A 25,165-nucleotide genomic window follows, 5' to 3' on the forward strand; every position below is an offset into this window, starting at 1 on the left:
TTTTTTAAAAAACAGCAATTGCTGCCTTTTATTCTTTGTTTGCATGGTGTATCTTTTTCTTTTAGCTTTTCTATGGCTTTGTATTTAAACTGTGTTTCTTATAGATTTTCTTTTTTTATATTTTTTAATGTTCTAATTAGTTATATATGACAGTAGAATGCATATGACATGTAGAATGCATAGACTCCACATTTTGACATATCGTACATAAATGGAGTATAACTTCTCATTCTTCTTGTTGTACACGATAAAGTGTTTACACAGGTCATGGAATCATATATGCACAAGGGTAATAAAGTCCGATTCATTCTATCATTCTTACCCTCATACCCCACCCTTCCCTTTATTCCCCTCTGTCTAGTCCATATTACCTCTATCCCTCTCACACACACATTATGAATTAGCATCTGAATATCAGAGAAAACATTCGGCCTTTGGTTCTTTGGAATTGATTTATTTGACTTAGCATAATATTCTCCAGTTCCATCCATTTACCAACAGATGCCATAATTTCATTCTTCTTTAAGGCTGAGTAATATTCCATTGTGTATATATACCACATTTTCTTTATTCATTCATCTGTTGAAGGGCACCTAGGTTGGTTCCATAGTTTAGCTATTGTGAATTGAGTTGCTGTGAACATTGTGGCCATGTCACTGTAGTGTGCTGATTTTAAGTCCTTTGCATGTAAACCTCTAGGAGTGGGATGACTGTCAAATATTGGTTCCATTCTAAGTTTTCTGAGGAATTTCTATACTGCTTTCCATAGTGTTTTCACCAGTTTGCCATCCCACCAGCAATGTATGCTCTTACAGACTTTAATATAGCTTTTGAGTGTATCTTACATTTTATCTATTGTCAGTTCTTGCTTTTTAATTGGAGTATTGAGAGACTTAATATTTAATGTAATTTTTGGTATGGTTGGATTTAACCGTACTGTTATTTTCTGTTTGTCTTTTCTGTTTTTATGTTCTCACTATTTCTGTTGATTTATTTGCATTTGTTTAGTGTTTAATTAATCTTTTGGATTTTTGGTGATACCTCTTTGCATTTTTGTGTTGGTTGTTGGTTTAGGAATTGTAATATACATACCTAACCTCCACAGTCTATTTAGAGTTAATATTGTACCATGTCCCATAAAATATGGAAACCTTGTTATCAGGTCCTTTTCTTAACCTATACCCACTGATCTTAGTTGTAGGTATCAAACATATATGACTTACATGGGTGAAAACCCAACCACAAAACATTTTAAAGAATGTAAGAGGGAAAAATCATTTGTATTTACCATTTTTGTTGTTGTTCTTTTTTTTTTTTTTTTTTTTTTTTTTTTTTGTTAAAGATACAGATTTTCCTTTTATGTCATTTTCTTTCAGCACAAACAACTTTTGTCAAACAGGTCTTCTGGAAATGAAATCTCTTAGATTCTCTTCATCTGAGAGTATCTTGTTTGTCCTGCCTGTAAAGGATGTTTTTGCTGGATGTTGAGTTCTGGTTGGTAATTTTTCATTCCAGAACTTTAAAGATGTTCCAGTGTATTCTGTGCCCTGGGTTTTTGATAAGAAATCCATGATCATTGGGATAATTTCCTAATTTGTGTTATTTGTGCTATTTTTCCCCCAAACCTTATTGTGATTGAGATTTGATTATCTTGTGTCTAGTACTGGTTTTCTTTCTTTCATTCTTTTTAATTTTTTATTTGTTCTTTTTAGTTATTCATGTCAGTAGAATATATTTTGACATTTGCATACATGGAGTACAACTTCCCATTCTTTTGGTTGTACACAATGTGTAGTTATTCTGGTTGTGTATTCATGAATGAATATAGTATAGTAACGTAGGACTGGTTTTCTTCCAAGTTTATCCTATATGGGATTTGCTAAGCTTCTTTAATATATAATTTATGCCTTTTATCAAATTGGGAGATATTTCTAGCTATTGTGTCTTCAGAAGTTTTTGGTTTTGTACCCCTATTTTTTTCTCCTGTTTATGGGATCCAGTGACATGTTAGACGTTTTATTACAATCCCATAGTTTCCTGAAATTCTTTTTATTCTTTTCTGTCCCTCTCTGCTCTTCTGGAGGACTAATCGTTGATCTGTCTTCTAGTTGATGGTTTACTGTTATCTCCATTCTGCCCTTGAGCCAATCCAGTAAAATTTAATTTCCATTATATTTTATTTCTATAATTTTCATTTGATTCTTTTTTACAACTTCTGTTTCTCCATTTAGAACTCTTTTTGTCATTCATTTCAAGCATACTGTCTTTTCTTTGTCAGAAATTCTGGTTGTTATTGTTGCCTTAGAGTCTTTGATTGTTTCAACATCTAGTCACTTTAGGCTTGACAGCTGTTGATTAACTTTTGATTATCTGGTCAAAAGATATGGTTTTTATTGGACATCTAGCTGCCTGGTCCACCTAAGGACCATGGTTAGATGGGGAACTTGTGAAGGGGGAGAAATGGGAAATGTATTCCCTTGCTTGCTTCTTAAAATTTTGACTCATATACTTTTGTCTGTTTATTTTTTTAAAAAAAAATCTTAGATTCCTACCAGGTGTAGTGCACATCTGTTATACCTGCTACTCAGAAGGATTGCAAGTTTGATACCAGCTTGGGCAATTTAACAAACCTTATCTCAAAATAAAAAATTCAGAAGGCTGGAAATGTGGCTTAGTAGTAGAGGGCCCCTGGTTTCAATCCCTGGTACTACAAAACAAACAGCAGTAAGAGCCAACTTCAGAGACTTCTCACATACTTATTATTTCTCTTTTGTCTTAAGTTCTTTAGTTATAAAACAGGAACCAGTATGCTATGGTGAGCTATGGGGCTCTAGTACAGTTGGTACTTCCCCTTTAGTTTTTATACTAGATATAATCACTTCTTCATAGAAGGTTGCATGTGTAATTTTGGTTTATTATTAAATAATAAATAACAACAATAAGAAATATTAGGAGCTATCATGTAATTGATGGGGTGCTACAGTCTGTTCTTTAAGTTGTAGAATTGCTTACTAGCATTATTTGTTGCCATTAAACTCATTCTTTGTGATGGTTTAAAATTTAGTACTCTCAAATTGAGTGCCAAATCAAATTCCTACGCATTCTGAGTACAAATTGTTTTGCTTTTCCTGTTTTGTTTTTTCAGTATATTGCACTGCTGTTTTTACTTTAGCCAGTCAGCTCTTTTCTGTTTTAAAGGTCTTGTTTGGTTCTCTATAAATAACTGTTAGTAAGAGGAACATGTCCTTGCTCTCTCCCTTTTGACAGGTTGAAATGAAAAGACCTAGCTATATATGTTCTTTAACATAAGAAAATGATATTTTGAATCCATTTCTTAGGTGTGTGGTTTGGACTGGAGATGAACGGGTCTTTTTTTATAATCCCACCACTCGTCTTTCTATGTGGGACCGACCTGATGATTTGATTGGAAGGGCAGATGTTGACAAAATTATTCAGGAACCCCCTCATAAAAAAGGATTGGAAGACATGAAGAAACTAAGTAAGTTTCAAATTAGGAATTTCTCCTCTAATTTTAATTTTTTAAAATATTTTGATAGAAAGTATGAAGTCAATTTAGGAATATTTAATTTTTAAAAATAGATTGCTATTCTGCTTTGAGTGCTGTAATGAAGATATAAAAAACAGAATTTGGATAAGATTGTGTTTTGTAAAATATGTTTTTTAGCTTGTTGTCTTGGTCAAGATTTTCATTCAGTTCAAGATAGATATGCTGGAGCTGTTGTTGCTTGCTTTATGCTCATTACTACTGAAGCACTCCTTAATGAGCCTTTCGGCACTTTTTGGGCTCTGTGATATATATATTTTTTGCAATAATCAAAAACTGCAGTTTTTAAATATTTCATTGACTAAGATTTTCTTGTTTTAAACATTGAGACAGCATTTCAATACATATACAAATATTTATGTACAAATAATTATGTAATTTTCATTGTGTGTTTGTTGTGTATTTCTTACTGGCAGTTTGCCTGTATTGCTATTATTGTGTTTTTATAGACTCCCCTTAACCCCATGTAGTGTAGAAGCACAAAAATCATTTAATTCTATTAATAAAACAAATCTTAATATGTCTTTCTAGTGATTGAGAAATTTTCATTGATTAGTATGAATGTAGTGCTGACATTTTCTGTTTATGAGTAATTTCCCAATCAGTGCAACTTTGCCTATCTAGTATTGAAGGTATTAGGCACCTGTTTTGTCCCCTTCAGCAATATTTGCTTCATAGGTATGATAGTAATATTCTATGGCCATAGTGTTAAATGAAGCCAAGAAAGAATGTGACTTGCTTTTGTTTTTTGTGAGTCTGTTTCAAATATTTGATTCATTTAGTTGATACGCATTAATATGCATCATAAAAATATACTATAAGTCCAGAATCAGGAAAATTTTATGTATTTGTAAAACTAAGCATTGAACAAGAAAATTTTCAATCTGAATTGAAAATTGAAAGGGAGGATAAAGAGAAGCATTGTTTGTAATGCTTTATTACAAAAATGGGTATTAAGAAGTGGATATTTTATGCAAATAATGATTTTTTAAAAGAAATGGTTGTGAAATATATGGATTTAATTGTTCATAACACTATTTGAAATGTTTTTGCCAGGACACCCGACCCCAACAATGCTGTCCATCCAAAAGTGGCAATTCTCTATGAGTGCAAGTGAGTGAAATACCTATAAATTACAGGTTATTTTTAGTGCTTTTAAAGCAAATGTTCTGGTAGTGATTAGCAGGATTTATGCCTATATAATTCAGTGATTGCATGCTTATTTTTATTCAAAGTTTTGATTAAATTTTGTCTTATAGTTAAAGAAGAACAAGAATTAATGGAAGAAATTAATGAAGATGAGCCTGTCAAAGCAAAAAAACGGAAGTAAGTAATATATATAGTTTGTGCAATTCCAGATATTTACCTTTTAACATTGATTAGGTTATCAGTTTGTGATTGGAAGTCACAAGGTAATATTTGTGTTATCAGGAGGCAGAAGTCATGTTGCTCTCTTAGACCTCATATTAAATAACTTTTATAATACAGAAATTGTATTCTTTCTGTTGCTAGACTTGGAGAAGATTTGGTTATTTCAATATGTATTATGATACCAAATGGCATTTTAGAAATTGATTATGCTTTACAAAAATTCACTAGATCTAAATTTTGTTAAAAAGGTTTTTCCATATAGACCCCAGGAAAAGTCATTCTAGAGATTTCATAAAAATAGACACAGACTTCTCTCTCTTTATATACTTAACTTATGACGTACAAAGTCCTGAGTCTGGTCATTACTACCTGTTATGAAGTAGGCCCATGAACTTAGAAAGTACTCAGAGAAAGAGATTGCTAGAAATAGAAGAATTAACTGGGCCAGTACTCTAGAATTTAGTGAAATATGAATGTTACTTATTATGTGGGGGTGGAAGGTTGGAATAGAGGGTGTGTGTGTTGTGGGAATGGGACCATTATTTAGCAGCAAAAAGGAAAGCTTGGAGACATTATTAGGGACTGGATAATTATAGTCCTAATCGGAAAAGGACAGATTGAATGCAGCCAAACTATGGCAAGGAAACGAGTATAATAATCCCTGTCAAGGGTGGTTCTTTTTTTAAAAAAAATTCATTATTGGCAATAGTATTAAAGAAATTAAGATATTAAAGAGAATCACTTGTAATTTGTCACCTTGACACAGTTAGTCTCATTTTTACAACTAACTTTTTAGTTCTTGACCAAATGTTATCAGTTATTAACCAATTTAGTATTCTTTTTTAAAAAAAATTCTAGAATAAGACACTTGTTTTCTGCATTATTATAAATGACTGTATTCATTCTGTTTATGTACCATAATTTTGGATGTTTCTATGATGTTAAACTTTTTAGGTTGTTTTTAATTGTTTGTTCTTATAGACAACTCTGTAAGGTTTTTAACTGCTTTTATCAGGAGAATGTCAAAGAAGTCCTTTATGTGGATTGCCCGAGCTTCTCTATTTAGGTACAAAGCTAAAAGCCTATTTTTCCTGGCTTAGTTTTTCTTTTATTTCTTTTATTGAGATAGATAGTGATAGTTTGTATTGTGACATTTTCATTTAATATAATTCTATAAATTATATTAGTTAATATATTTCTTGGATGTCTAAACTCTTTAACTATTTAAATACTTCTTAAATAAATTATTTTAAGAGGGTATATTGTTTGGCAAATTGCTTTTACCTGTTTGTTTTGTGCATATCTTAGGTCACAGACTATCTCGCTAAGTTCCTGCAGGTCATGGACTGTGTCTTCTATTTTGATTCATTTCCTAAGTTGCTAATTACCTCTCACATTTATGGGTTAGCCTTAGTTCCATTTAAATTTCCTGGGCTACCTATGGTTTCCTATATAGCATGCTTTTGAATTACCAGATTTCTGTAGGGAAAATAAGTCGATTTTGTTAATCCTATATACTTAGCAGATCATATTTTAAAAAAGAAGATCTGTTCAAATACACCTGAGTTATTGAATTTCTTTTTGGGTTATTTACATGAATAGGCCTTTTTCATAGTAATATGTGTTGAGAGGTGACTTGATTTCATGTTTACAATTTTGCTTGAGTACCACATGAGCAACAGGCCTACCCTTAGTCCTGAGGTACATTTTTGGAGGAACAAGAAGTAGTTTAAAAAGTCACTGATGAACAGTTCTAATTCCTACTACTACTACCTAACTACTCCTGGGCCCATGTTGCTCTCTGGGACCTGTCCTTCATCTTAAATCTCAACTTATCACCCAGAAAGTGAGTAATAAAAATGTCAGGTAGGTAAGGTATATATCTCACATATCCACTTGGCCAAGTTTGCAGATATTTTATTTTTAAAATAAATATTTGAGATTACTAAGACTTAATACTAGTTTTTATTAGATTTTAAATGTTATGAATTTATAACAAAACATTTTGGAGAATACCATTTTTTCTATATCATTTCAAGAACTAAAACAATTATATTCTGTGCTGTTTGATTCTAACACATAGTTTTACAATCTGTGCTATATACATTTTTTCCCCCTAGTAGATAGATCAATTTCTATATCAACTAGTGTCAGGGAGAGACAGCACATTAAAGGTATATATATTTTCCTAACAATACATCATTGTAACATCATTAGAAACTCGGTAATCTTATTACTATTAGAATAAAAGTTGTTTATCCCTTAGAATTCATTTGAAACCCCTAATATAACTTGTTTTTGCCAAAAATATGCTGCTCAGTAGTGAGTCTTGAAAATTCCATTGATTTTAAAATTTTAATATGATTTTTTCTTAATATTTTGTCAGTTGATGCCTTATGTTTTATTTTTCATAGGCGAGACGATAATAAAGACATTGATTCAGAGAAAGAAGCTGCCATGGAAGCTGAAATTAAAGCTGCCCGAGAAAGGGCCATTGTCCCTCTGGAGGCACGAATGAAGCAGTTCAAGGACATGCTGCTAGAGAGAGGGGTCAGAAAACAATCTTTGGGGGAGATATTTCTGTTTTGTATAAGTAATATAAATATGTCTTGCTAAAAGGTCAAATCTAAGGTTAGTGCTCATGTTGTAGGGGGGGATTAAGGGAACCCTATCAACTTAATGTGTACCTTTTTTTTGAAACAGCCTTATCCTTGGCTAATTATATCATGTTTCACTAAATCCCATTTTACTGTCCTTTTAAGTACAAATAACATTTAACATTTGTTGGGTCATTTAATTTTGGTGAGTAATATATACGAGTATTAACATTACAGAATGGCGGACTACTTCGGATAGGTAAGGTATACATGATTCTTCCTTTAATATCTTCAGAGTGGCTTTTGGTGAAAGGAGAACTGATATTTTTTGATATTTTTAGAAACTTAATTGAGAAAGAAATTCAACGTTCGGGTTATATTCACAGATTTATTTGAATGAGTATGACTGTTCAATTTTAAATCACAACATTGTTCACAAGATTGGAGATAGTATGGGAAATCAAAATGCAAATCCTCAAGGCCTTTTCTGATGTACTGATTTTTTTAAATGTTTTAATGAGTAATTAAGTGTGTGTTATTTCTATATAATATAGAAATGTTCAGAGCCAATTAGTGTGGAAATGTGCTATTGCTAGCCTCCCACTGTTTTTCATTTATTAGTGATGGAAACTTCAGTTTGGTTTTTATGTCTCCTTTATAAACAGATGTCCTGTAGATTTCAAGCAAAATTTTGACCTTTATGTTTTTAGAGCAAATTTAATGATGAGGCAATACATTTTTTATTTTAAAGGTGTCTGCTTTTTCAACATGGGAGAAAGAGTTGCACAAGATAGTTTTTGATCCTCGGTACTTACTTCTCAATCCTAAAGAAAGAAAACAGGTAAAAGGAAAATAACATTGTAAGAAAAGTATATATCATTTGACAGCATAGGGTTTTTTTCCTAACAATACTTTAAAAATAGTTTTTCATCTTAGTACACAGTCATTTATGGGTCTTTCTGTAGACTTTTCTGCGTCAGAAATACTTGGATAATTTTACCCTTATGGACAGGATTGTTATTCTTTCAACATTTTTCGTTCTTATGGCATATACACAGTAAGGTTATGTGTAAGATGGTTTTAAAATTTATTACAAGTGCTTTTATTTATTTGCTTTTTATTGGGCAAAATATGCAAATTTGGAGGAAAATGGCAAAATAAAGATGAGTAAAATGGGGGGAAAACCCATATATATTCCAAGCCAGTAGGTAGACCACCGGTGAACATTTTGGTTTTTATTGTTCTTGACCAATATGTATATGTTATATGTATATATGTGTGTTGTTCATAGATAGTACTCAAAGGCATAAGCTTGTGTCTCATACATACAACATACACAAAGTTCACATCTAAGTAGCATCTATTAAACTGTTTTCATCCTTAGAGAAATGATGACCACTTCAGGGTCTCTGCTGAACCAGTTACCTTATTACTGATCTTCCATTTTATTACCATGATGATTTAGTGAAACATATCACCTCATGGTGATGGCTTTTTTCCTTAAAGGATTACATACTTCCAATTTATGTAATTATTGAATTGTCAGAATCATTCTGACACAGATCTGTGAAATGGTAAGTATTTGAGCCACTTACTGTAGTGCCATTGAGCTATGAAATTTTTTTTGGTAACAGCATTCATCTTTAATATTTATAATATAATGATTAGAAAATTCACACAGATGGTATGATTTTGCATGTAAACCTAATAATGAACTTTAATGAATAGAGAAAATTTATAGTGTGCCGGACATACATTGTAGTACTTGTAATAGAAAGACATGACTTTCCAAGTAAATTTGCATCTGTGTTTCAAGTTTGATAGCCATTTTTGGGTTTTAATCATATTCGTATAAGATCATCTCATTTTCCTGTCAGTTGATGGCCCTATCAAAACCTATAAATCAACCTTGATTCTTTATTTTTCCCATTTCCATTATATCATCAAATCTACCTCCAAAACATTTCCTAAATCTGACCGGCTATTCACAGTTTTCCTTACCAACATCCTAATCCAAGCCACTATGACCAACTCTATTTAATTATTTAATTATGACCAACTCTTTTATTTAATTTTTTTTTTTTTTTTTTGCAGGGGTTGGGGTTGGGGCAGCTTGTACCTGGGATCCTGGGATTGAACTCAAGGGCACTCAACCACTCAGCCCCAGCCCCAGCCCTATTTTGTATTTTATTTAGAGACAGCGTCTCACTGAGTTGCTTAGCGCCTGGCTTTTGCTGAGGTTGGCTTTGAATTCTCCATCTTCCTGCCTCAGCCTCCTGAGACACTGGGATTACAGTTGTGTGCCACCATGTCCAGCACTATGACCAACTCTTATAATTTGTGTAGCCCATAATGAATGTTCCTACTTTCATTTTTGCTCCTCTTAGTAAAGTTCTTTTTCCACACAGCAGCCAGACTAGTTTTAAAATTTAAGTGATATCAGATGTAGTCAATGTTCCCTTGCTTAAAACTCTTGTTTCCCACTTCATGTGGGATAAAACTGAAATTCTTCTTGTCTTATTACATTTTATATATACTCAGTCCTATACGTTCATTGTAGCCACACTAACCTTGATATTCCTTAAATAAGTCAGGCATATTCTGATATTTGCTATTTCCTCTGCCTGGAATGTTCTTCCTCCAGGTATTAGCATAGTTAGCTCCATCATTTCATTCACATACTTGTCTGAGTGCCTTCTGATCAGTCTGTAGGTATTATCTCTGCCTTTATTTTCTGCTTATTTAGCACTCAGTTCTAATTGTCTAAAATTACATCATTTATCATGTATCTCCTCCTACCATAGAATATAAATTCTATGAAGGCTGGAACTTTACTTTTTCTATTGTTCTGTGTGTAGTATCTGAATCACTGCCTAATCTAAGTATCCCAAAAGTCTTATTTTAAATATTTTGTGACTTATTCTTCATGGCCCTGAATTTTATAATTTCTATTTGAATGAAATCATTAGTAATATATGAGAACTGAAATTCTTGACCTGTTTTGGAAGCAAGTGATTATTTCCATAATAGAACTATACTTAAAAAGAGAAGTATAATTCTATTTTTAAAAAAATATTGTTAGTTATAGATGGACACAATACCTTTATTTTATTTATTTATTCTTGTATGGTGCTGAGGATGGAACCGAGTACCTTACCTGTGCTAAGCAAGCACTCCAGCTGAACTACAACCTAGCCCTGTAATTCTGTTTTAAATATAGTAAAGGTTCTTTTGCCTGGTAGACTTTTTTTTTCTTAAAACTGTATTGTAAGGCTGAGAGGAAGGAGAAGTTAATATTTGCCATTAATGTATACATATTTGCATGGAAGTATAAAATCAAGGAGAACACAAAAAAGGTGCTAAGTTAACCATTTGTACTTTGTAATTTCATGTCTGAAATTTGTGTGTTGATGTAAAAACAATTTCATTTCAGATGCTTCATAATCTAAAATGGCATGTCTTTCAGTTGTCTTTTTCTAGTTATTTGTAGATTTTCATATAGTTTGCATTATCATTAAAGATATTTTATATAATTTTAATTATTTTAGCATAAAATTTTATTCTTTAATCTTATTTTGAATAAAAGGTCATTTAAGGGGGTAGAAATATTTTTATCTGTTAGGTTAAACTTTTAAATGAATAACATTTTTCAAAAAAATCAGACTGTTTTCATGTAGAATTTTAGGTTCTGGCATAGAAAGTAGTTACGCTAGCATTTAAAATAAGTGACCTCTTATATCAATAGACATTTTTAATATACTATATGCTATTAACAGCTTTTTTTTTTTTATGGGCATAAAACAAAATACATTAAATTGCCATACCATCTAGTCTTTAAAGGTATATCCAGTGATTAGTGATCAGAGATACTGCTAAATATTTACCCCAAAATGTTAATAGTGCCAAGGTTGAAAAGTCTACTGTGGGGTGATTTAGGCTGGTTTGTTGAGAGTCCCTTGGAGCAACTTTATCTAGTTTGATTCTTGATAAGTAGTATCTCAGTGGAAGGGTACATCCAGGTCTTGGTGCTTTGGTTCTAAGAGAACTTTCTTAATATTTGGTATATATTAAGAGAATCCCCACATTTTGAGTCTGGTGTGCCTCATTCCAAATTCATGAACCCTCAATCCAGAGATATTTTGTTTTAAATTGTAGAACTGGGGCCAACAGGTTTATAACGGAAAGGGTCAGATAATTAATATTTTAGGCTTTGTGGGCCATATTGCCTCTGTCACAACTCTGTATCTACTATTTTAGTGTGAAGTAACATGTAAGGGAGTGAAACATGACTATTGAATAAAGACTTTATTTATGGACCCTGAAATATGAATTTACTCTTCATGCGTCATGAAATTCTCTTTTTTCTAAAAACCTTTAAAATGTAAAAACTGTTTTTGAACTGTACAAAAACAATCTGCCACCTAGGATTTGCTACCCTTTGCTCTGGAGAATAGTATTTACCTTTTGTTGGAGCTTAAGAGCTGCACTGTCCAGAAACTAAAAAGCTGGTGAGGAGATCTAGCAGTTCTTAAATAGGTTTTCATCAGATCCTCTTTGTTGTAGCTCTACCACACCCACACTTACATAAATGTCCAGTGCTGTCATTTTCTGAGCTATTTGAGGATTCTCTGTAATAATTAAATAAATTGCTTCTTTGTTTTCCTGATGGCTGGATCATGCCCAGCTCTCATGTCTTATATCCTTTACCATTTGTTCATTTGCTTTGCAACTTCCCAAATGGCTCTTTCTCATTTTCCTGCCTTTGACGGTTTATGACTTTAAGAAGAAATACATTCCTCAACTCTAATTTTATTAGGATTTGAAGAAAGTGGAAATCGTATGTATAGTTCATCATCTTGATTTTGCTTTGTGTATTTGTTTGTTCATTTATTTTGAAATGGGGTCTGGCTATGTTGCCCAGGTTCTCCTTGAATTCGTGATCTTCACACCTTAGCCTCCCAAGTAATTGACGGTACATTATATAATAGTTGTAAAGCTTGATTATATTTTGGTGAAAATAGTTTAAAGAGAAACATTGAAATAAAATTAAGCTATAGGTTCCATGTTGTTGATTTTTGTTTTTCTGGAAGATATTAGAAGGACTATGATTTCTCTTGACATTTCTAAAATTACTTGAAATTACAATACGTAATCAGGGGGAAAATTCCAAAATTAAATAGACTTTTAGCTTTTCTTTTTCTCTTTTATTCTATATACCTAAGCAGAGAGTGGTATGCTTATAGTATTTCATTGAATCCTTTAAAGTGATCACAACTTGTACTATAGATAATCTGCTTTTAGCTCTCTATATTTAATATTTTTTTCTATTACAGTTTGGACAAAGACTTTTTTGATAGGTGAATTACCTATATGAAAGACTGACTTGTCAAATTGGTATATTTTTGTGATAGGTGTTTGATCAGTATGTAAAGACCAGGGCAGAGGAGGAACGCAGGGAAAAGAAAAACAAAATAATGCAAGCCAAGGAAGATTTCAAAAAAATGATGGAAGAAGCAAAGTTTAATCCAAGGTATGTGATTCATTACTGTCAAATAACAAAAGATGTTTCTTCTAAAATCAGTTTAAAAATATATCTCTATCTTTTGGATATTTGGACATGAAAAGCTGTGTTTGATTGGTTTCTGCCTTAGTCTTGTTCTGATCTTTTTTTTTAAAGTGTTTCCTTTAGTCAGGAATAGTGGCACTTGAGTGTAATCCTAGTGGCTCAGGAGGCTGAGGAAGGAGGATCACCAGTTCAACTTAGCGAGGCCCTGTCTCAAAAATAAAAAGGCTGGGATGTGGCTTAGTGGTTAAGTGCCCCTTGGTTCAATCCTGGGCACAAAAAGAAAGAACAAAAAGAAGTATACTTTAGAGAACCCTATAGGTAATATAAGAAGGTTACCTTTGATTTAAATGTTTTCCTGTGAGAATAAATTGTTCTCCATGGTTACCTTTGATTTAAATATTTTCCTGTGAGAATAAATTGTTCTCCATTTCTCCAGGGACTGGAAAGTGATATAAAATCTGTTCTTATCTTCATAAAGTTTTTTTGCATAATAAATTGCAGAGGAGAAAAATTATTTTGATTCATGTGAAGTGGTAAAGGACTTTTCAAAGTTTTCTAGATTGTTTTGTCTAACATTTTTAATGTTAATGTGTATTGTATACATGAATGGGCTTAAGAAAATGAGACATTTTAAACTCATTTCTAGCATTATAGCAGTAACTGAAGCAATTATTGAGTATTTTATGTGCTTAGGTACACTTAAAAGAATACATATATATGTATATATACATGAGAACATATATATACACACACATACACAAACCCGTTATAGAATTTCAGACTCTTCAAGTGGTCTTGAGTTTTTTCGTAGTTAGAAGGATAAATTCGTGAGTCACAGTTGACTGTGCTATAAAAAACATTTTTGGGAAGTTGAGGAAATTCAAATATGCATTTGATGTTGAATTATGATTGAGAATCATTAATTGTTGAGTTATTGTGGTTATGGCACATAACAACTTTAGTTATCTTACTGAATCTTCACAACAGTCAGTATTTAGATACTCATGATATATCTGTTTTACAGATAAGGTAAGAAAAGCAAATAGTGAAACTGGGATTTTAACTTTAGCCCAGTATTGCACAGAATAGTACCAGTAGGGGAAATTATTCTTAATTTATGGTTTAGTTGGAATAATAATGTTATTAGGTTGCTATGAACACCTCAGTATATGGAGAATTTTTTTTTTTCTTTTCCTTTTCTTTTTGAGACAAGGTTTCATTATGTTGCCCAGGTTGGCCTTGAGCTCTGAATTTAAGAAATCCTCCTACCTCAGCCTTAAAAGTGTTGGGACTACTGGTGTGTGATACCACATCTAGCTATGAAACTGTGTATTTATTTTTGTAGTGCTGGGGATTAAACCCAGGACTTAACTCATGGTAGGTAAGTGCTCTGCTAGCCTCATGGAAAGTATCTAAAACCATAGGGTAGACTCATGGAATCTTTAGTGTTAAATAAAAAAGTTCATCTCATTTAAACAGTTATATCTTGTTAGTAGAAGTAGGAAGTGATGGTGTTGTAGCTAGTGTATTTGGTATTATAGTTTTGTTTTTGAAATGTGAAAAGAAACCTTTGGTATTAAAACAAATTTCAGAAAATAAAGCTAATAGAGTTATTTGTGACCATGAAGAAGGTAATATTCTTCAGGAGGTTATAGAATTTCAGACTCTTCAAGTGGTCTTGAGTTTTTTCGTAGTTAGAAGGATAAATTCGTGAGTCACAGTTGACTGTGCTATAAAAAACATTTTTGGGGAGTTGAGGAAATTCAAATATGCATTTGATGTTGAATTATGATTGAGAATCATTAATTGTTGAGTTATTGTGGTTATGGCACATAACAACTTTACTCTCAGGAGTTGCATGCTGAAATAGTTATAGATGAAGGTTTATGGATGTCTGTAACTTATTTCCAGGTGATTCATTAAAACTCTTTATTGGTCTGGGAAGAATTGAAACTCCAAAGAGGTTTTCCTTTCGTAGATCTAAATCTTATTATAATGTGATAGTCTACTGGTATTATTTCTGGGCAGATAGATTTGTTAAAGGTATCTCTACAATGCAGGTTATTTTAGAAAACAAACAATGTGCTCTGTCCCTACTTTGTACATTTAATTCTAACATACAAATTAGGACCATTTTTAATCAGTAGAAGCAAATAAGGAAGAACTTAAAAAACCCTAGTAGAGCTAGTAAATATACAACACTGGGGTTTGTTCCAAAGGAAAAGAATGACTGATAATTACTTAACTGTTCCTATTTCTTCTGTGTCTCTTTTTCTTTAACTGGAAATTTCAGGCATACTGTGGTCAACTATACTGTGGTCAACTATACTTACATCCTCCCTGGACCCCTACCACCAACTCACCCATTTCCCCCCAAAGGATTTTGTTTTAAAATGTGTAGTGCTTTTCAGGGTTAAGAAATAAGTCATGTAAAAAAAAAAAAAAAAAATTGCACACAAATCTAATGATAAAAGTTCATTTTAGTCAGTTATGCTAAAAGATGAATATTTTATAAATAATGTCTAAATAATTCAATTCCCACTTCTACACTTTGGTTTTGCATTTTAAAAGAGATTTACTTAAGATAGTAATATGTCTCAATTTTATGTTTCAATTTTAAAATTAAATTAAAAAAAGGTATTTATCATAAAATATGGTTGTGATGAACTTTATCATCCCTTTTCTGAGATAGAGATTTTTGTTTTACCTTAAAATTTTATTAGGGTTGCATATTTATTTTTCAAGTCAGGTTTACAGTATTCTGCTGTTCAGAATGTTGAATTAGTGAAACTTGACATTGTGACTAATTTGGTTTCATACAAAAGATAATTATAATATGACTTTGGCTACCAGAAGGGTAAAAATAAGTTACCTATGAGTGCTACTTTTAATTTTTAGTCGATGTTTTAACTTTGAAATTCTAAAGTTAACCAGCTAATTTTTTTTCCTAATTAAAGTTGTAACATAAATTGGTTTTAACACATACAAGAATATATTTTGATTTTGCATTGGAATAGTTTTTTAAGGGGAAAATAAGCTTTTATTTCCCCTTCTACAAGTGTGCTAAACATGGGTTTTCTTTTCTTTTTTTTAGAAATTCTTACTATTTTAAGTTGAAAACATCAAATATTAAAATATTTACCAAATATATATGAAAGTTCATAATGCCTAGTATTCATGGACATACTTTTTAGAAAATACCTAACATCATTAGGCTTTATCATATAATTTAAAATGTTTTGATATTAGGTTCCTCCAATTTTTTTTTTTTTTTTTTTTGGTCTCCTCTTTTGATTAGATGATTATTATTATTGATCTAAATAAACCTCAAGTAAATTACTCTTTATTCTAATATATCTACTCTCATATTAGACCTATCAGTTTCCTCACAGCTTAAGTTCTTTTGTATTTTTCATATCTCTGTTGAAACTTTCTCTTTGTTCGTTTATTAAGACCATATTTTCGGACTGGGGATATAGCACAGTGGGTAGAGTGCTTGCCTTGCAAGCATCAAGGCCTGGGTTCAATCCCCAGCACCGAAAATAAAAAATAAAAAAATAAAGACCATATTTTCAATGTTTGGAACCTATTTTTCTTAATTCTTGCGGTATGATTGCAATAGTTGCTTTAAGTAGTCTGCTTAGAATAACATCTGGACATTTGATGTTCAGTTTTTATTGATGTAAAATTTTTTTCTATCATTTACATTTTTTTGTATGTATAATGATTTTAAAAAAATTATTGAATATTGGACATTGGGGATGATATGTAGAGATTCCAGAGTCTGTTGTCTTCAGCTGAAGAGTGGAAATTTTTGTTTCAACAGACATTTTAATTATCAGGAATCCCCTTAATTTTATGCTTGATTTTATAATTTGTTAGGGTAGACCTTAAAAGTAGTTTTTTTTTTTTTTTTTTTCTCAACCTCCCAGCTTCTCTCCATTATGGATATTTTGTGTACTTTGTTGTCTTGATACTATTTCTCCTCCACTGATGAATCTCCATTATCTCTTTTTTGCTTTTAACCCTGTGACACCATGGTGTGTAGGAAATGGTTGTTTCCTACTCTTGGACAGTTTGGCCTTATCTGTGGATTTGTCAGAAATCAACCCTAAGTGAGATTTTTTTTTGGTGGGTTACCCTCTCTATAACTTTTCCTCCTCCTTTCCCCTCCTCCTCCATCCTCCCTACTCCACAACCCCTGTTGTACATGGGATTAAATTCAGGGATGCTGTGTTATTGACCCAGAAATATCTCCAGCCCCTGCCCCCCTGCCCCTTTTACTTTGAGGTAGGGTCTTGTTAAGTTATGACACTGGCCTTGAATTTGTGATCCTTGTCCTTTAGCCCCTGGAATCATTGGGATTTTGTGGGGTGCGGTACCAGGGAACCCAAGGCTTTTAAGCACTATGCCACATCTCTAGCCTTTGTTTGTAGACAGGGTCTCCCTGAATTGCTTAGAACCTTGCTTAGTTGCTGAGATTGGCCTGGAACTTGCGATCCTCTGTTCTCAGTTTCCTGAGCTGCTGAGATTATAGGAATGTGCCACCATGCCCAGCTTCATTGGGATCTTTATAGTTTCTTCCCCTTCTGTTTTAGTACCCAAACTGTAATCTTTTTTTCTTGTAACTTTGGGCCCACTGTGCTCCACTTGCATTCTGACTTTCTGCAAAGGTCAATGGCAATAGGACTTGTTTCATGAATTTCTCTTTTTTTTTTTTTCCAGACAGCTAAACTTTTTTTGCCAACTCTTGTTGAATTCTAGAAATCAGTTGCCTCATATACTATGTCTAATTTTATAGTTTTTTAAAGAAAGAGAGCTAATCCATTAAGAGTTATTTCATATGACTAGAAGCAGGTTTCATCTTAAGGGTAGAAGTAAATGAACTCCTAAGTCTGTTGAAGCACAGATATTCTTTAATCTCTGATCTCCTGCCTCTTTTTTGTTTTTTTAATGTGTGTATGCATATTTATCTTTCTGATTCCATGCTGATGGCATACTAGTCAATAACCACATTTTTCATTCTTTAGCCCTTCTTAAGAACTCTTTTTTTTGTGACTCATTGTTCACTGTTTAGGCAGATTTTGGAATTTAGTGTGTCTGGCATATGTTCTTACTGGGAAAATGGTATCTTTTACTATACTTCTCTACCAGCAGAAATAGCTCAACCAAAGTTAGCACACTTACCATTTTGTTACAGAGTTACTTTTAGTGAATTTGCAGCCAAACATGCTAAAGATTCAAGATTCAAAGCAATTGAAAAGATGAAAGATCGAGAAGCATTGTTTAATGAATTTGTGGCAGCTGCAAGGAAGAAAGAGAAAGAGGATTCGAAGACCAGAGGTGAGAAGGTAAGATGGTTTTAGTTCCAGTGTGTGATTGATGAGAATGTGAATGGGAAAGAACTAATCTGGTGCTGTTTATTAACCTCATTCATGGGCATAAGTATTGGACCTATGTTTGCTTTTTGTTGTTTTAAGTTACCTTTTAAAGTTGTTATATGTGTGTGTTCTATCAGTTTACCTCCATGATGCTTATTTAAGTAGCTTCACTAAACTATATAGGATTGCTTTAAGTTTTATTAACACTAAAATGCCTACTAAGTGCAGAATTGGCTTTTAGGACTGCCTGCTAAGTGGGACCTGCTAAATGTCTGCTAAGATTTCAAAACTCTTTATAGGTCGTAACATTTGAATTTCAAAGAACTATCTTTTTTTTTTAAAACCCTCTTAAAAATAGCATTTTTGTGACTTTCTTTCAATACACATCTTACATATAAATTATTGCTTATCAGAATTAAAGGTTAGTTATAAAAGATTAATGAATTCCAAATGTCATTTGATAGCAATGTCAGGAATGGAGAGGAGCTTACCACTGAGGAGGCAAATTGGTAGGGAGATGCAGCAGTGGTGTGTGAACCATCAAAACATGCAGCCATTCTCCTTAGTGTCCCGGTGTGCTTTTATGAATGGGAGAAAATAACCTCTGGAGCTTAATCATTCTTGACATTTAAAACCACCTCTTATTCTGGAAAGTTAAAACATTACAGATTCTATTAAGAAATGTAAATGAATAGTTTGTTACTTTTGACTTCTAGAATAACCTGTTTGATTAAAGAAAATCAAGTAATTAAATGTTTAATAATGTATGATTGTTTTTATACAAGTTGAATGTGTTTCTTTGTATTTTTAACTTAATTTTCTTTTTCCATCTACTTTTTTTGTAACTGTTTTATGTATTCTATTTTATAATGAGTGGGTAGACTTTACAGTTTTGTGCTGTGCAGCCTGTCAGTTCAGTCTGACAGTTATCATTCTCAGAATGCAAAATATTATGGAATTCCCTAGTGAGGATAGAATTGGATTCTCTATGTGATGATTTTAGCCTTTCTCAGTTCCAGTAGTTTACTTTTTTTTTAGTCTTTTTCCTTACAAAATGGTGAGCATTTTGTCCAGAATGTGTTAATTTAAAAAATGAAATTAAATAGATATGACATATAAATAAATCAAACATTTATTTTCTTTTGATTGCAAAATTGTAATTCTTTATAGGTTTGGCTTATATCATTACTAAATAAAAAGTAATAATAAGTCAGGAAATTGCTAAAGGAAAGCTTTCTGAGCCAGTTTAACAAATACATAATCAATTTTAACCAGTCCATCAAAGGAGAAATCTTTAAGGGTTTAAGTATCATAGATTTTATATTCACATTCTGAGAGTATTTGTTAGATGAAATTTTATCACTTTTATTTCATGACTTCCACTGTATTATTTATATTCTTATGAAATATGTTGTCTGTAAAGGTTTAAAATTAACTGACTTCTGTGAAATCTGTTTTTCCCCTTAAGTAGTTTTTCATTTTATAAAAATGTCTTTAAAAGTTACTTTTTTAAAGTTATATTTTACTTAGCTTACATTTATTTTGTTGGCTAAAACAGCTACCCTCAGGCTTCTGTTTATTTTGAAGTTTATTTACTTATTTCTTATAACCAAGTTTTGTAAAGTTCAAGTACTTTTTAGAATATCACATTTGAAGTTGCATGTAATAGAATTGATCTTTTGGCATTTTTCTCTTTTCCCTTTTTAAAATTTTCTGTTAAACAAGCTAAATAATTTAGTAATAGGGAAGAAAACAGGAAGAAAATCTAGATCTTGACTTGAATTAATGGTAAATGACAATTTTTAACATTGACGAAGCTATCAAATAATTTCCACACAGAGAGCAGCCTTAGAAAGCCACTTAGAGCCTGTTACGGTAATCTCTCCCAATGAAAGAAAGTTAAAATTTAATTTTATTTATAGTGTGTATGTACATCAAAATGTTAAAACCATATGAGAAACCCTTACTTTATAGGGTTATCTAATATTTGATGACTTTTAAGTTAATAAGAATTTCTATGGTTTAAAGAAAAATTCCTATTTGTTACAGATTGTATGTTTTAACATAGGTGTTGTGAATTTTGCATTTAGTTTACCAAACATATTTAGGAATTTGTTTTCATCATGTTAAAAGTAGACAAGATGAATAGAAATTTTATCACTACTGACAAGTAGTGATAGTAGTGATTTAATCACAGTATCAAGTGCTTTCTTTTATGACACTTTATTTTTGTATATTCTGAAAGTACATTTAAAAAATATCCTTTTCCACAGAGAATATGAGAAACACTGTGATAGAACCCAAATGAGTATTTTCTTAACTGTGTTGAAGTATTGGGTTTATGAGCACTACTCATTAAACAGTTAAGAGCCAACTTCAACATTGGAGAGATCCACAAGTGATTAGTTCTTGTCTTCTAAAAATATTTCTGATATAGAAAATCTGTTTCTTAAAAATAACAGAATGAATCAAACAACATTACCCTCTGTAAATTTATGATTACACAAATGGTATGCCTTTACGCCATGTACAAACAGAGAAACCACATGTATCCCATTTGTTTACAATAATAAAAAAAAACAAACAAATAAAAAAAAAGAAAATCTGTTTCTTATAACTTTACAAATGTTTTCCAGAAAGGATGTTAACCTCCTCTAATTAAAAGAAATGAGATTATAAGGGGAATTGGTATGTTAGGAATAGGCAGAAGGAATGATTCATTTACTTTGTGCACACATCTTAAATTCTGATTGCATCCCTGATTTCTTAATTCCCTTAAGACGGGAAGACAGAATATCTAGTCCCTATGGTGGAAGGGTCTTGATGTGGTCAGAAACCCTTATTGAAATGATTTTGACTACACTGGGAACATTTCTGTGGTAGGAATACAAAGTAATTCAGATGAGATGGAATTTTAAAAAACATTTAGGTCCTCAAAAGACTGTAAAAATGTTTTTACCTTTCTTCCCTATTTAAAAAAAAATATATATGTATATATATATGTATATATATATATATATATAATTTTGGAATAGGGTCTTAAGAATTAATATTATTTAATAACTTTGGCACTTAGTATTTTAAGAATGGTATTTGAAAGTAGTTCTTTTAGTAACGATTAATTATGATCAATGTATTTCTTACATGTTAAGTTACAAACATTGCTCTTTTTAAACCAGAATACAAATTTTTATTCTATTTTGATTTTAGACATTTAACCGTATAAGTTTGTAATGACTTACTATTTGTGCTCAAAGATTTCTAACTTCTCCTATTTTAATAAATGAAAATTTTATTCATCAATTTTTAAGATGTAATTCTTGCCAACTCTATGTTATTTTATTATCAATTCATAAGCCTGAGTCTTACCTGAAAATGAAAGCAACTCAATGCAAATTGACACCCTCCATGAAAACATGGGCAGTTCTGAGGTCAAAAGTTAAACAAACCAAAAAAGTTTTATTTCTATGTAGTTTTTTCTTTGTATAATACAACTTATTTTGAATTAGACAGATTTTAAATGAGAGTCTGTGTGCTTAATTGATTTTTATACTTTTAATAGAGAAGCAATTTTGTTACTATTTTTAAGATTTATTCTACTCTAAGTGCATTTTAAAAGTTATTCTCATTTAAGGTAAGTAAATGGTTTTTTTCCTACTTGTAAATACTTAGCTATAATAATTTTATCATGATATATCATTCTCCCCCATCCCACTACCTGTTTTAAAATATAGATTAAATCAGATTTCTTTGAACTATTATCAAATCATCACTTGGACAGTCAGTCTCGATGGAGCAAAGTAAAAGACAAAGTAGAAAGTGATCCACGTTACAAAGCAGTGGATAGTTCATCAATGAGAGAAGACCTTTTCAAACAGTACATTGAAAAAATAGCCAAGGTAATCATTATGTTTACTTGTTTTTTTTTTTTTTTAATTGTGTTTGTTCTTTTTAGTTATACATGACAGCAGAATGTCATTGTGTTTACTTGTATTATTATCACTGAATAATAAAATTCTTAACTGTTTAAGGGTGTGTGTTTTTGTGGGAGGGTTGGAAATGTTGGTATTTTTAACAAATCTGGTTGATAGGGGGATGAGGTACAGTGTTTATAGATATATTTTGGTAAAAACTACATTCAAAATTTTTTATTTGGCAAACTAATTATTCTGTGAAAGCATATTTTGATGGAGTTGGTAAGAAAAATAATATAATTTACTTTTACAGAATTTAGACTCCGAAAAAGAGAAAGAGCTTGAAAGGCAAGCTCGCATTGAGGCAAGCCTTCGGGAAAGGGAAAGGGAGGTTCAAAAAGCTCGTTCAGAACAAACAAAAGAAATAGATCGAGAGCGAGAGCAACACAAACGAGAAGAAGCCATCCAGAATTTCAAGGCTCTTCTGTCTGACATGGTATTTGTTAAGCTTTTGTTGTCTCCCTCTAAAGTATGAATGTTAGAAATCCATTATATTACCTTATTGTGAACATTTAATGTTCTTTGACTACAAGGGATAATTTGTTGTTTATAAAGCTTTTAAAAATTGAATACTTGGTATTAGCCCTGTAGAATAGGAAAACTGTAGTTACTTAACAAACTTAGAAATTAGATGTTTTGCATGTATGAAAATTCATAATCCTTTGGTCTCAGAATTCTGTTTTTTAATTGTTCTTGATGAAAACCATCTTAATTACACACTTACCTGTCATAGTATTAAAGTGTACAGAACATAATTGGACTTTTTTCTTGATGATTTAGGGTCATCATTGTGATGATCAATTATTATACATGTAGATGATATGAGATGTAGGACTGGAGGTGTACTGACCCCAGGAGATACCCTGAAACTTTCTTGAAATCTTCTGCCTTACCTCTCAGGGTTGTTGAGGTATGTAGGGTTTTTTGTCCCTACACTGATGCCCCCAGACTGCTATGTTATACTAGTTGGTTATATTTTTGCCCTCTCTGTCACCTGTTTCATATACTTCTTTTCTCTCTTTAAATGGGACTTTTCTTATTATTCCTGTTGCTTCTTCTAACTTTTCTTTTTTCTGTTTCTGGACAATTCCAGTAGTTTTGAAATTTCTCTCCTCTCCTTTCACATTCCCCCAAGTTGATCTGCTTTATTTCTATCCTAGACATTTTTGTGCATGGAACACTTGCCTAGCATGCACAAGGCCCTGAGTTCATTCCAGAACAACACACACACACACACACACACACACACACACACACACACACATATTTGTTATTCTCCTGATTACTTGCAAGAGGTGAAGGTTCTCTCTACTCAGAGCAGGTCAAATGCAACTCCTTAGCATAACATAAAACACAATTCAGTCCTTGATTTCCCCACACTTTATTATCTTTGCTTTCCTCACTTGCTCCCTGAGTTCCAGCCTTCTAAACTGTCCTCTAATGATCCATACCATCCTACCATTGCTTTATGGCAATCTTTTCACTGGGAATGCTTTGAAACTGTTCCTTCTGCAGTGACATACTTTCTCATTCTTCAAGAGTGCATGCAAATCTCTTCTGTGCATCTACTTCCTGTCCACGTAGTTAGATTTGATCTTGTTCCTTTTATCATTCTTGTGATTAGCATATACTTTTCGGCACTTATTACATGTAATTGTTTGCTCCATTTGTCCTTTAAAAAAAGAGTGTACTCTTTGAAGAAGGTGATAACATCTTATTTTGCAGTCCCAGTGCTACATACAGTATTTATCTGGCACATATTTAGATTTTTGATAAACATTGACTGAATAAGCATTTCTAAATTTTTCTTAACCTATCTTTTCAGTCTCCCATATTGGCAGCAATGTGACTTAATACTACCACCATCAGTGGTATTGGCAAGCCAGCCAGACCTGTTATATCCTCTGTTTCTTTTGTTTTTTAAAAAAATATGTATTATTTTCATTTGACAGATCATATCAGGTATACTATAATCTTATTGTATTTATACTATGTAGAATAGTTAAATCAAGCTAAAATAACAACTATCACTTTGCATAATCATTTCTTAAGGTGAGACATTTTAAATTTATTCTTACTTCTATTTTCAATATGTAGTACAATATTATTAAGTCATCCTGCTGTGCAGATTTCAAAACTCATTCTTGCACTCTCTAAATTTTGTATCCTTTGCCCACTAAGTCCCCATCATCTTTTCCATTCCCTGCTACTCCATTCTATTGTCTCCTTTTGTGAGTTCAACTTCTTTAGCTTCCACATATAAGTGAGATCATGAGGTTTTTGTCTTTCTGTGCCTGGCTTATTTCCCTTAAAAATGTTCTCTAAGTTTGTAAATGACAGGATTTCATTCCTTTTAAAGGCTGAATAGTATTCCATTATGTGTTTTATATATTTGCATATATCTATTACATTTATTTACATAGATGTTATATTTTTTATTCATTCATTGATAGACACTTAGTTATAATGCTGCAGTGAATATTTGGGAGTGCATTTCTCCCTTCAACCTATTGATTGACTTCATGCTGATTTTAATTACTTTGTATGTGTACCCAAGAAGGGGATTGATGGATCATAAAGTAATTTTGGTTTTAGTTGTCTGAGGAACTGCCTATGCTAATTTATGTTGTCATCAACAGTGTATGAAAGTTCCCATTCTCACTAAAAGACTTCTTTGAATATCTTTTTTTTTTTTCTTTTCTTTTTTTTCG

The 25,165-nt window shown here is 31.9% G+C and overlaps 1 protein-coding gene across 6 annotated transcripts in view; it reads left to right on the top strand.

Moving 5' to 3' along the window:
- The window catches only part of Tcerg1 (transcription elongation regulator 1), a 67,141-nt gene that overhangs the window by 33,930 nt on the left and 8,046 nt on the right, over window positions 1-25,165 (top strand). For 4 of the 6 annotated variants that reach the window (XR_007109084.1, XM_047555465.1, XM_047555466.1 and 1 more), the window contains 9 exons: window positions 3,339-3,499; window positions 4,622-4,678; window positions 4,825-4,891; window positions 7,351-7,486; window positions 8,285-8,374; window positions 12,945-13,063; window positions 18,300-18,450; window positions 22,215-22,379; window positions 22,708-22,890. Coding sequence is in view for 5 of the 6 variants with exons in the window: in XM_047555465.1 (XP_047411421.1) it covers window positions 3,339-3,499; window positions 4,622-4,678; window positions 4,825-4,891; window positions 7,351-7,486; window positions 8,285-8,374; window positions 12,945-13,063; window positions 18,300-18,450; window positions 22,215-22,379; window positions 22,708-22,890 (1,129 nt within the window). In the remaining variant the exon portion in view is untranslated. Of the gene's footprint in view, window positions 1-3,338; window positions 3,500-4,621; window positions 4,679-4,824; window positions 4,892-5,951; window positions 6,003-7,350; window positions 7,487-8,284; window positions 8,375-12,944; window positions 13,064-18,299; window positions 18,451-22,214; window positions 22,380-22,707; window positions 22,891-25,165 lie in introns of all 6 variants that reach the window. The other 2 variants (XM_047555468.1, XM_047555469.1) reach the window with 1 other exon arrangement.

The sequence above is a fragment of the Sciurus carolinensis genome, chromosome 6 (genome assembly GCF_902686445.1).
Source record: "Sciurus carolinensis chromosome 6, mSciCar1.2, whole genome shotgun sequence".
Lineage (NCBI taxonomy): Eukaryota > Metazoa > Chordata > Mammalia > Rodentia > Sciuridae > Sciurus > Sciurus carolinensis.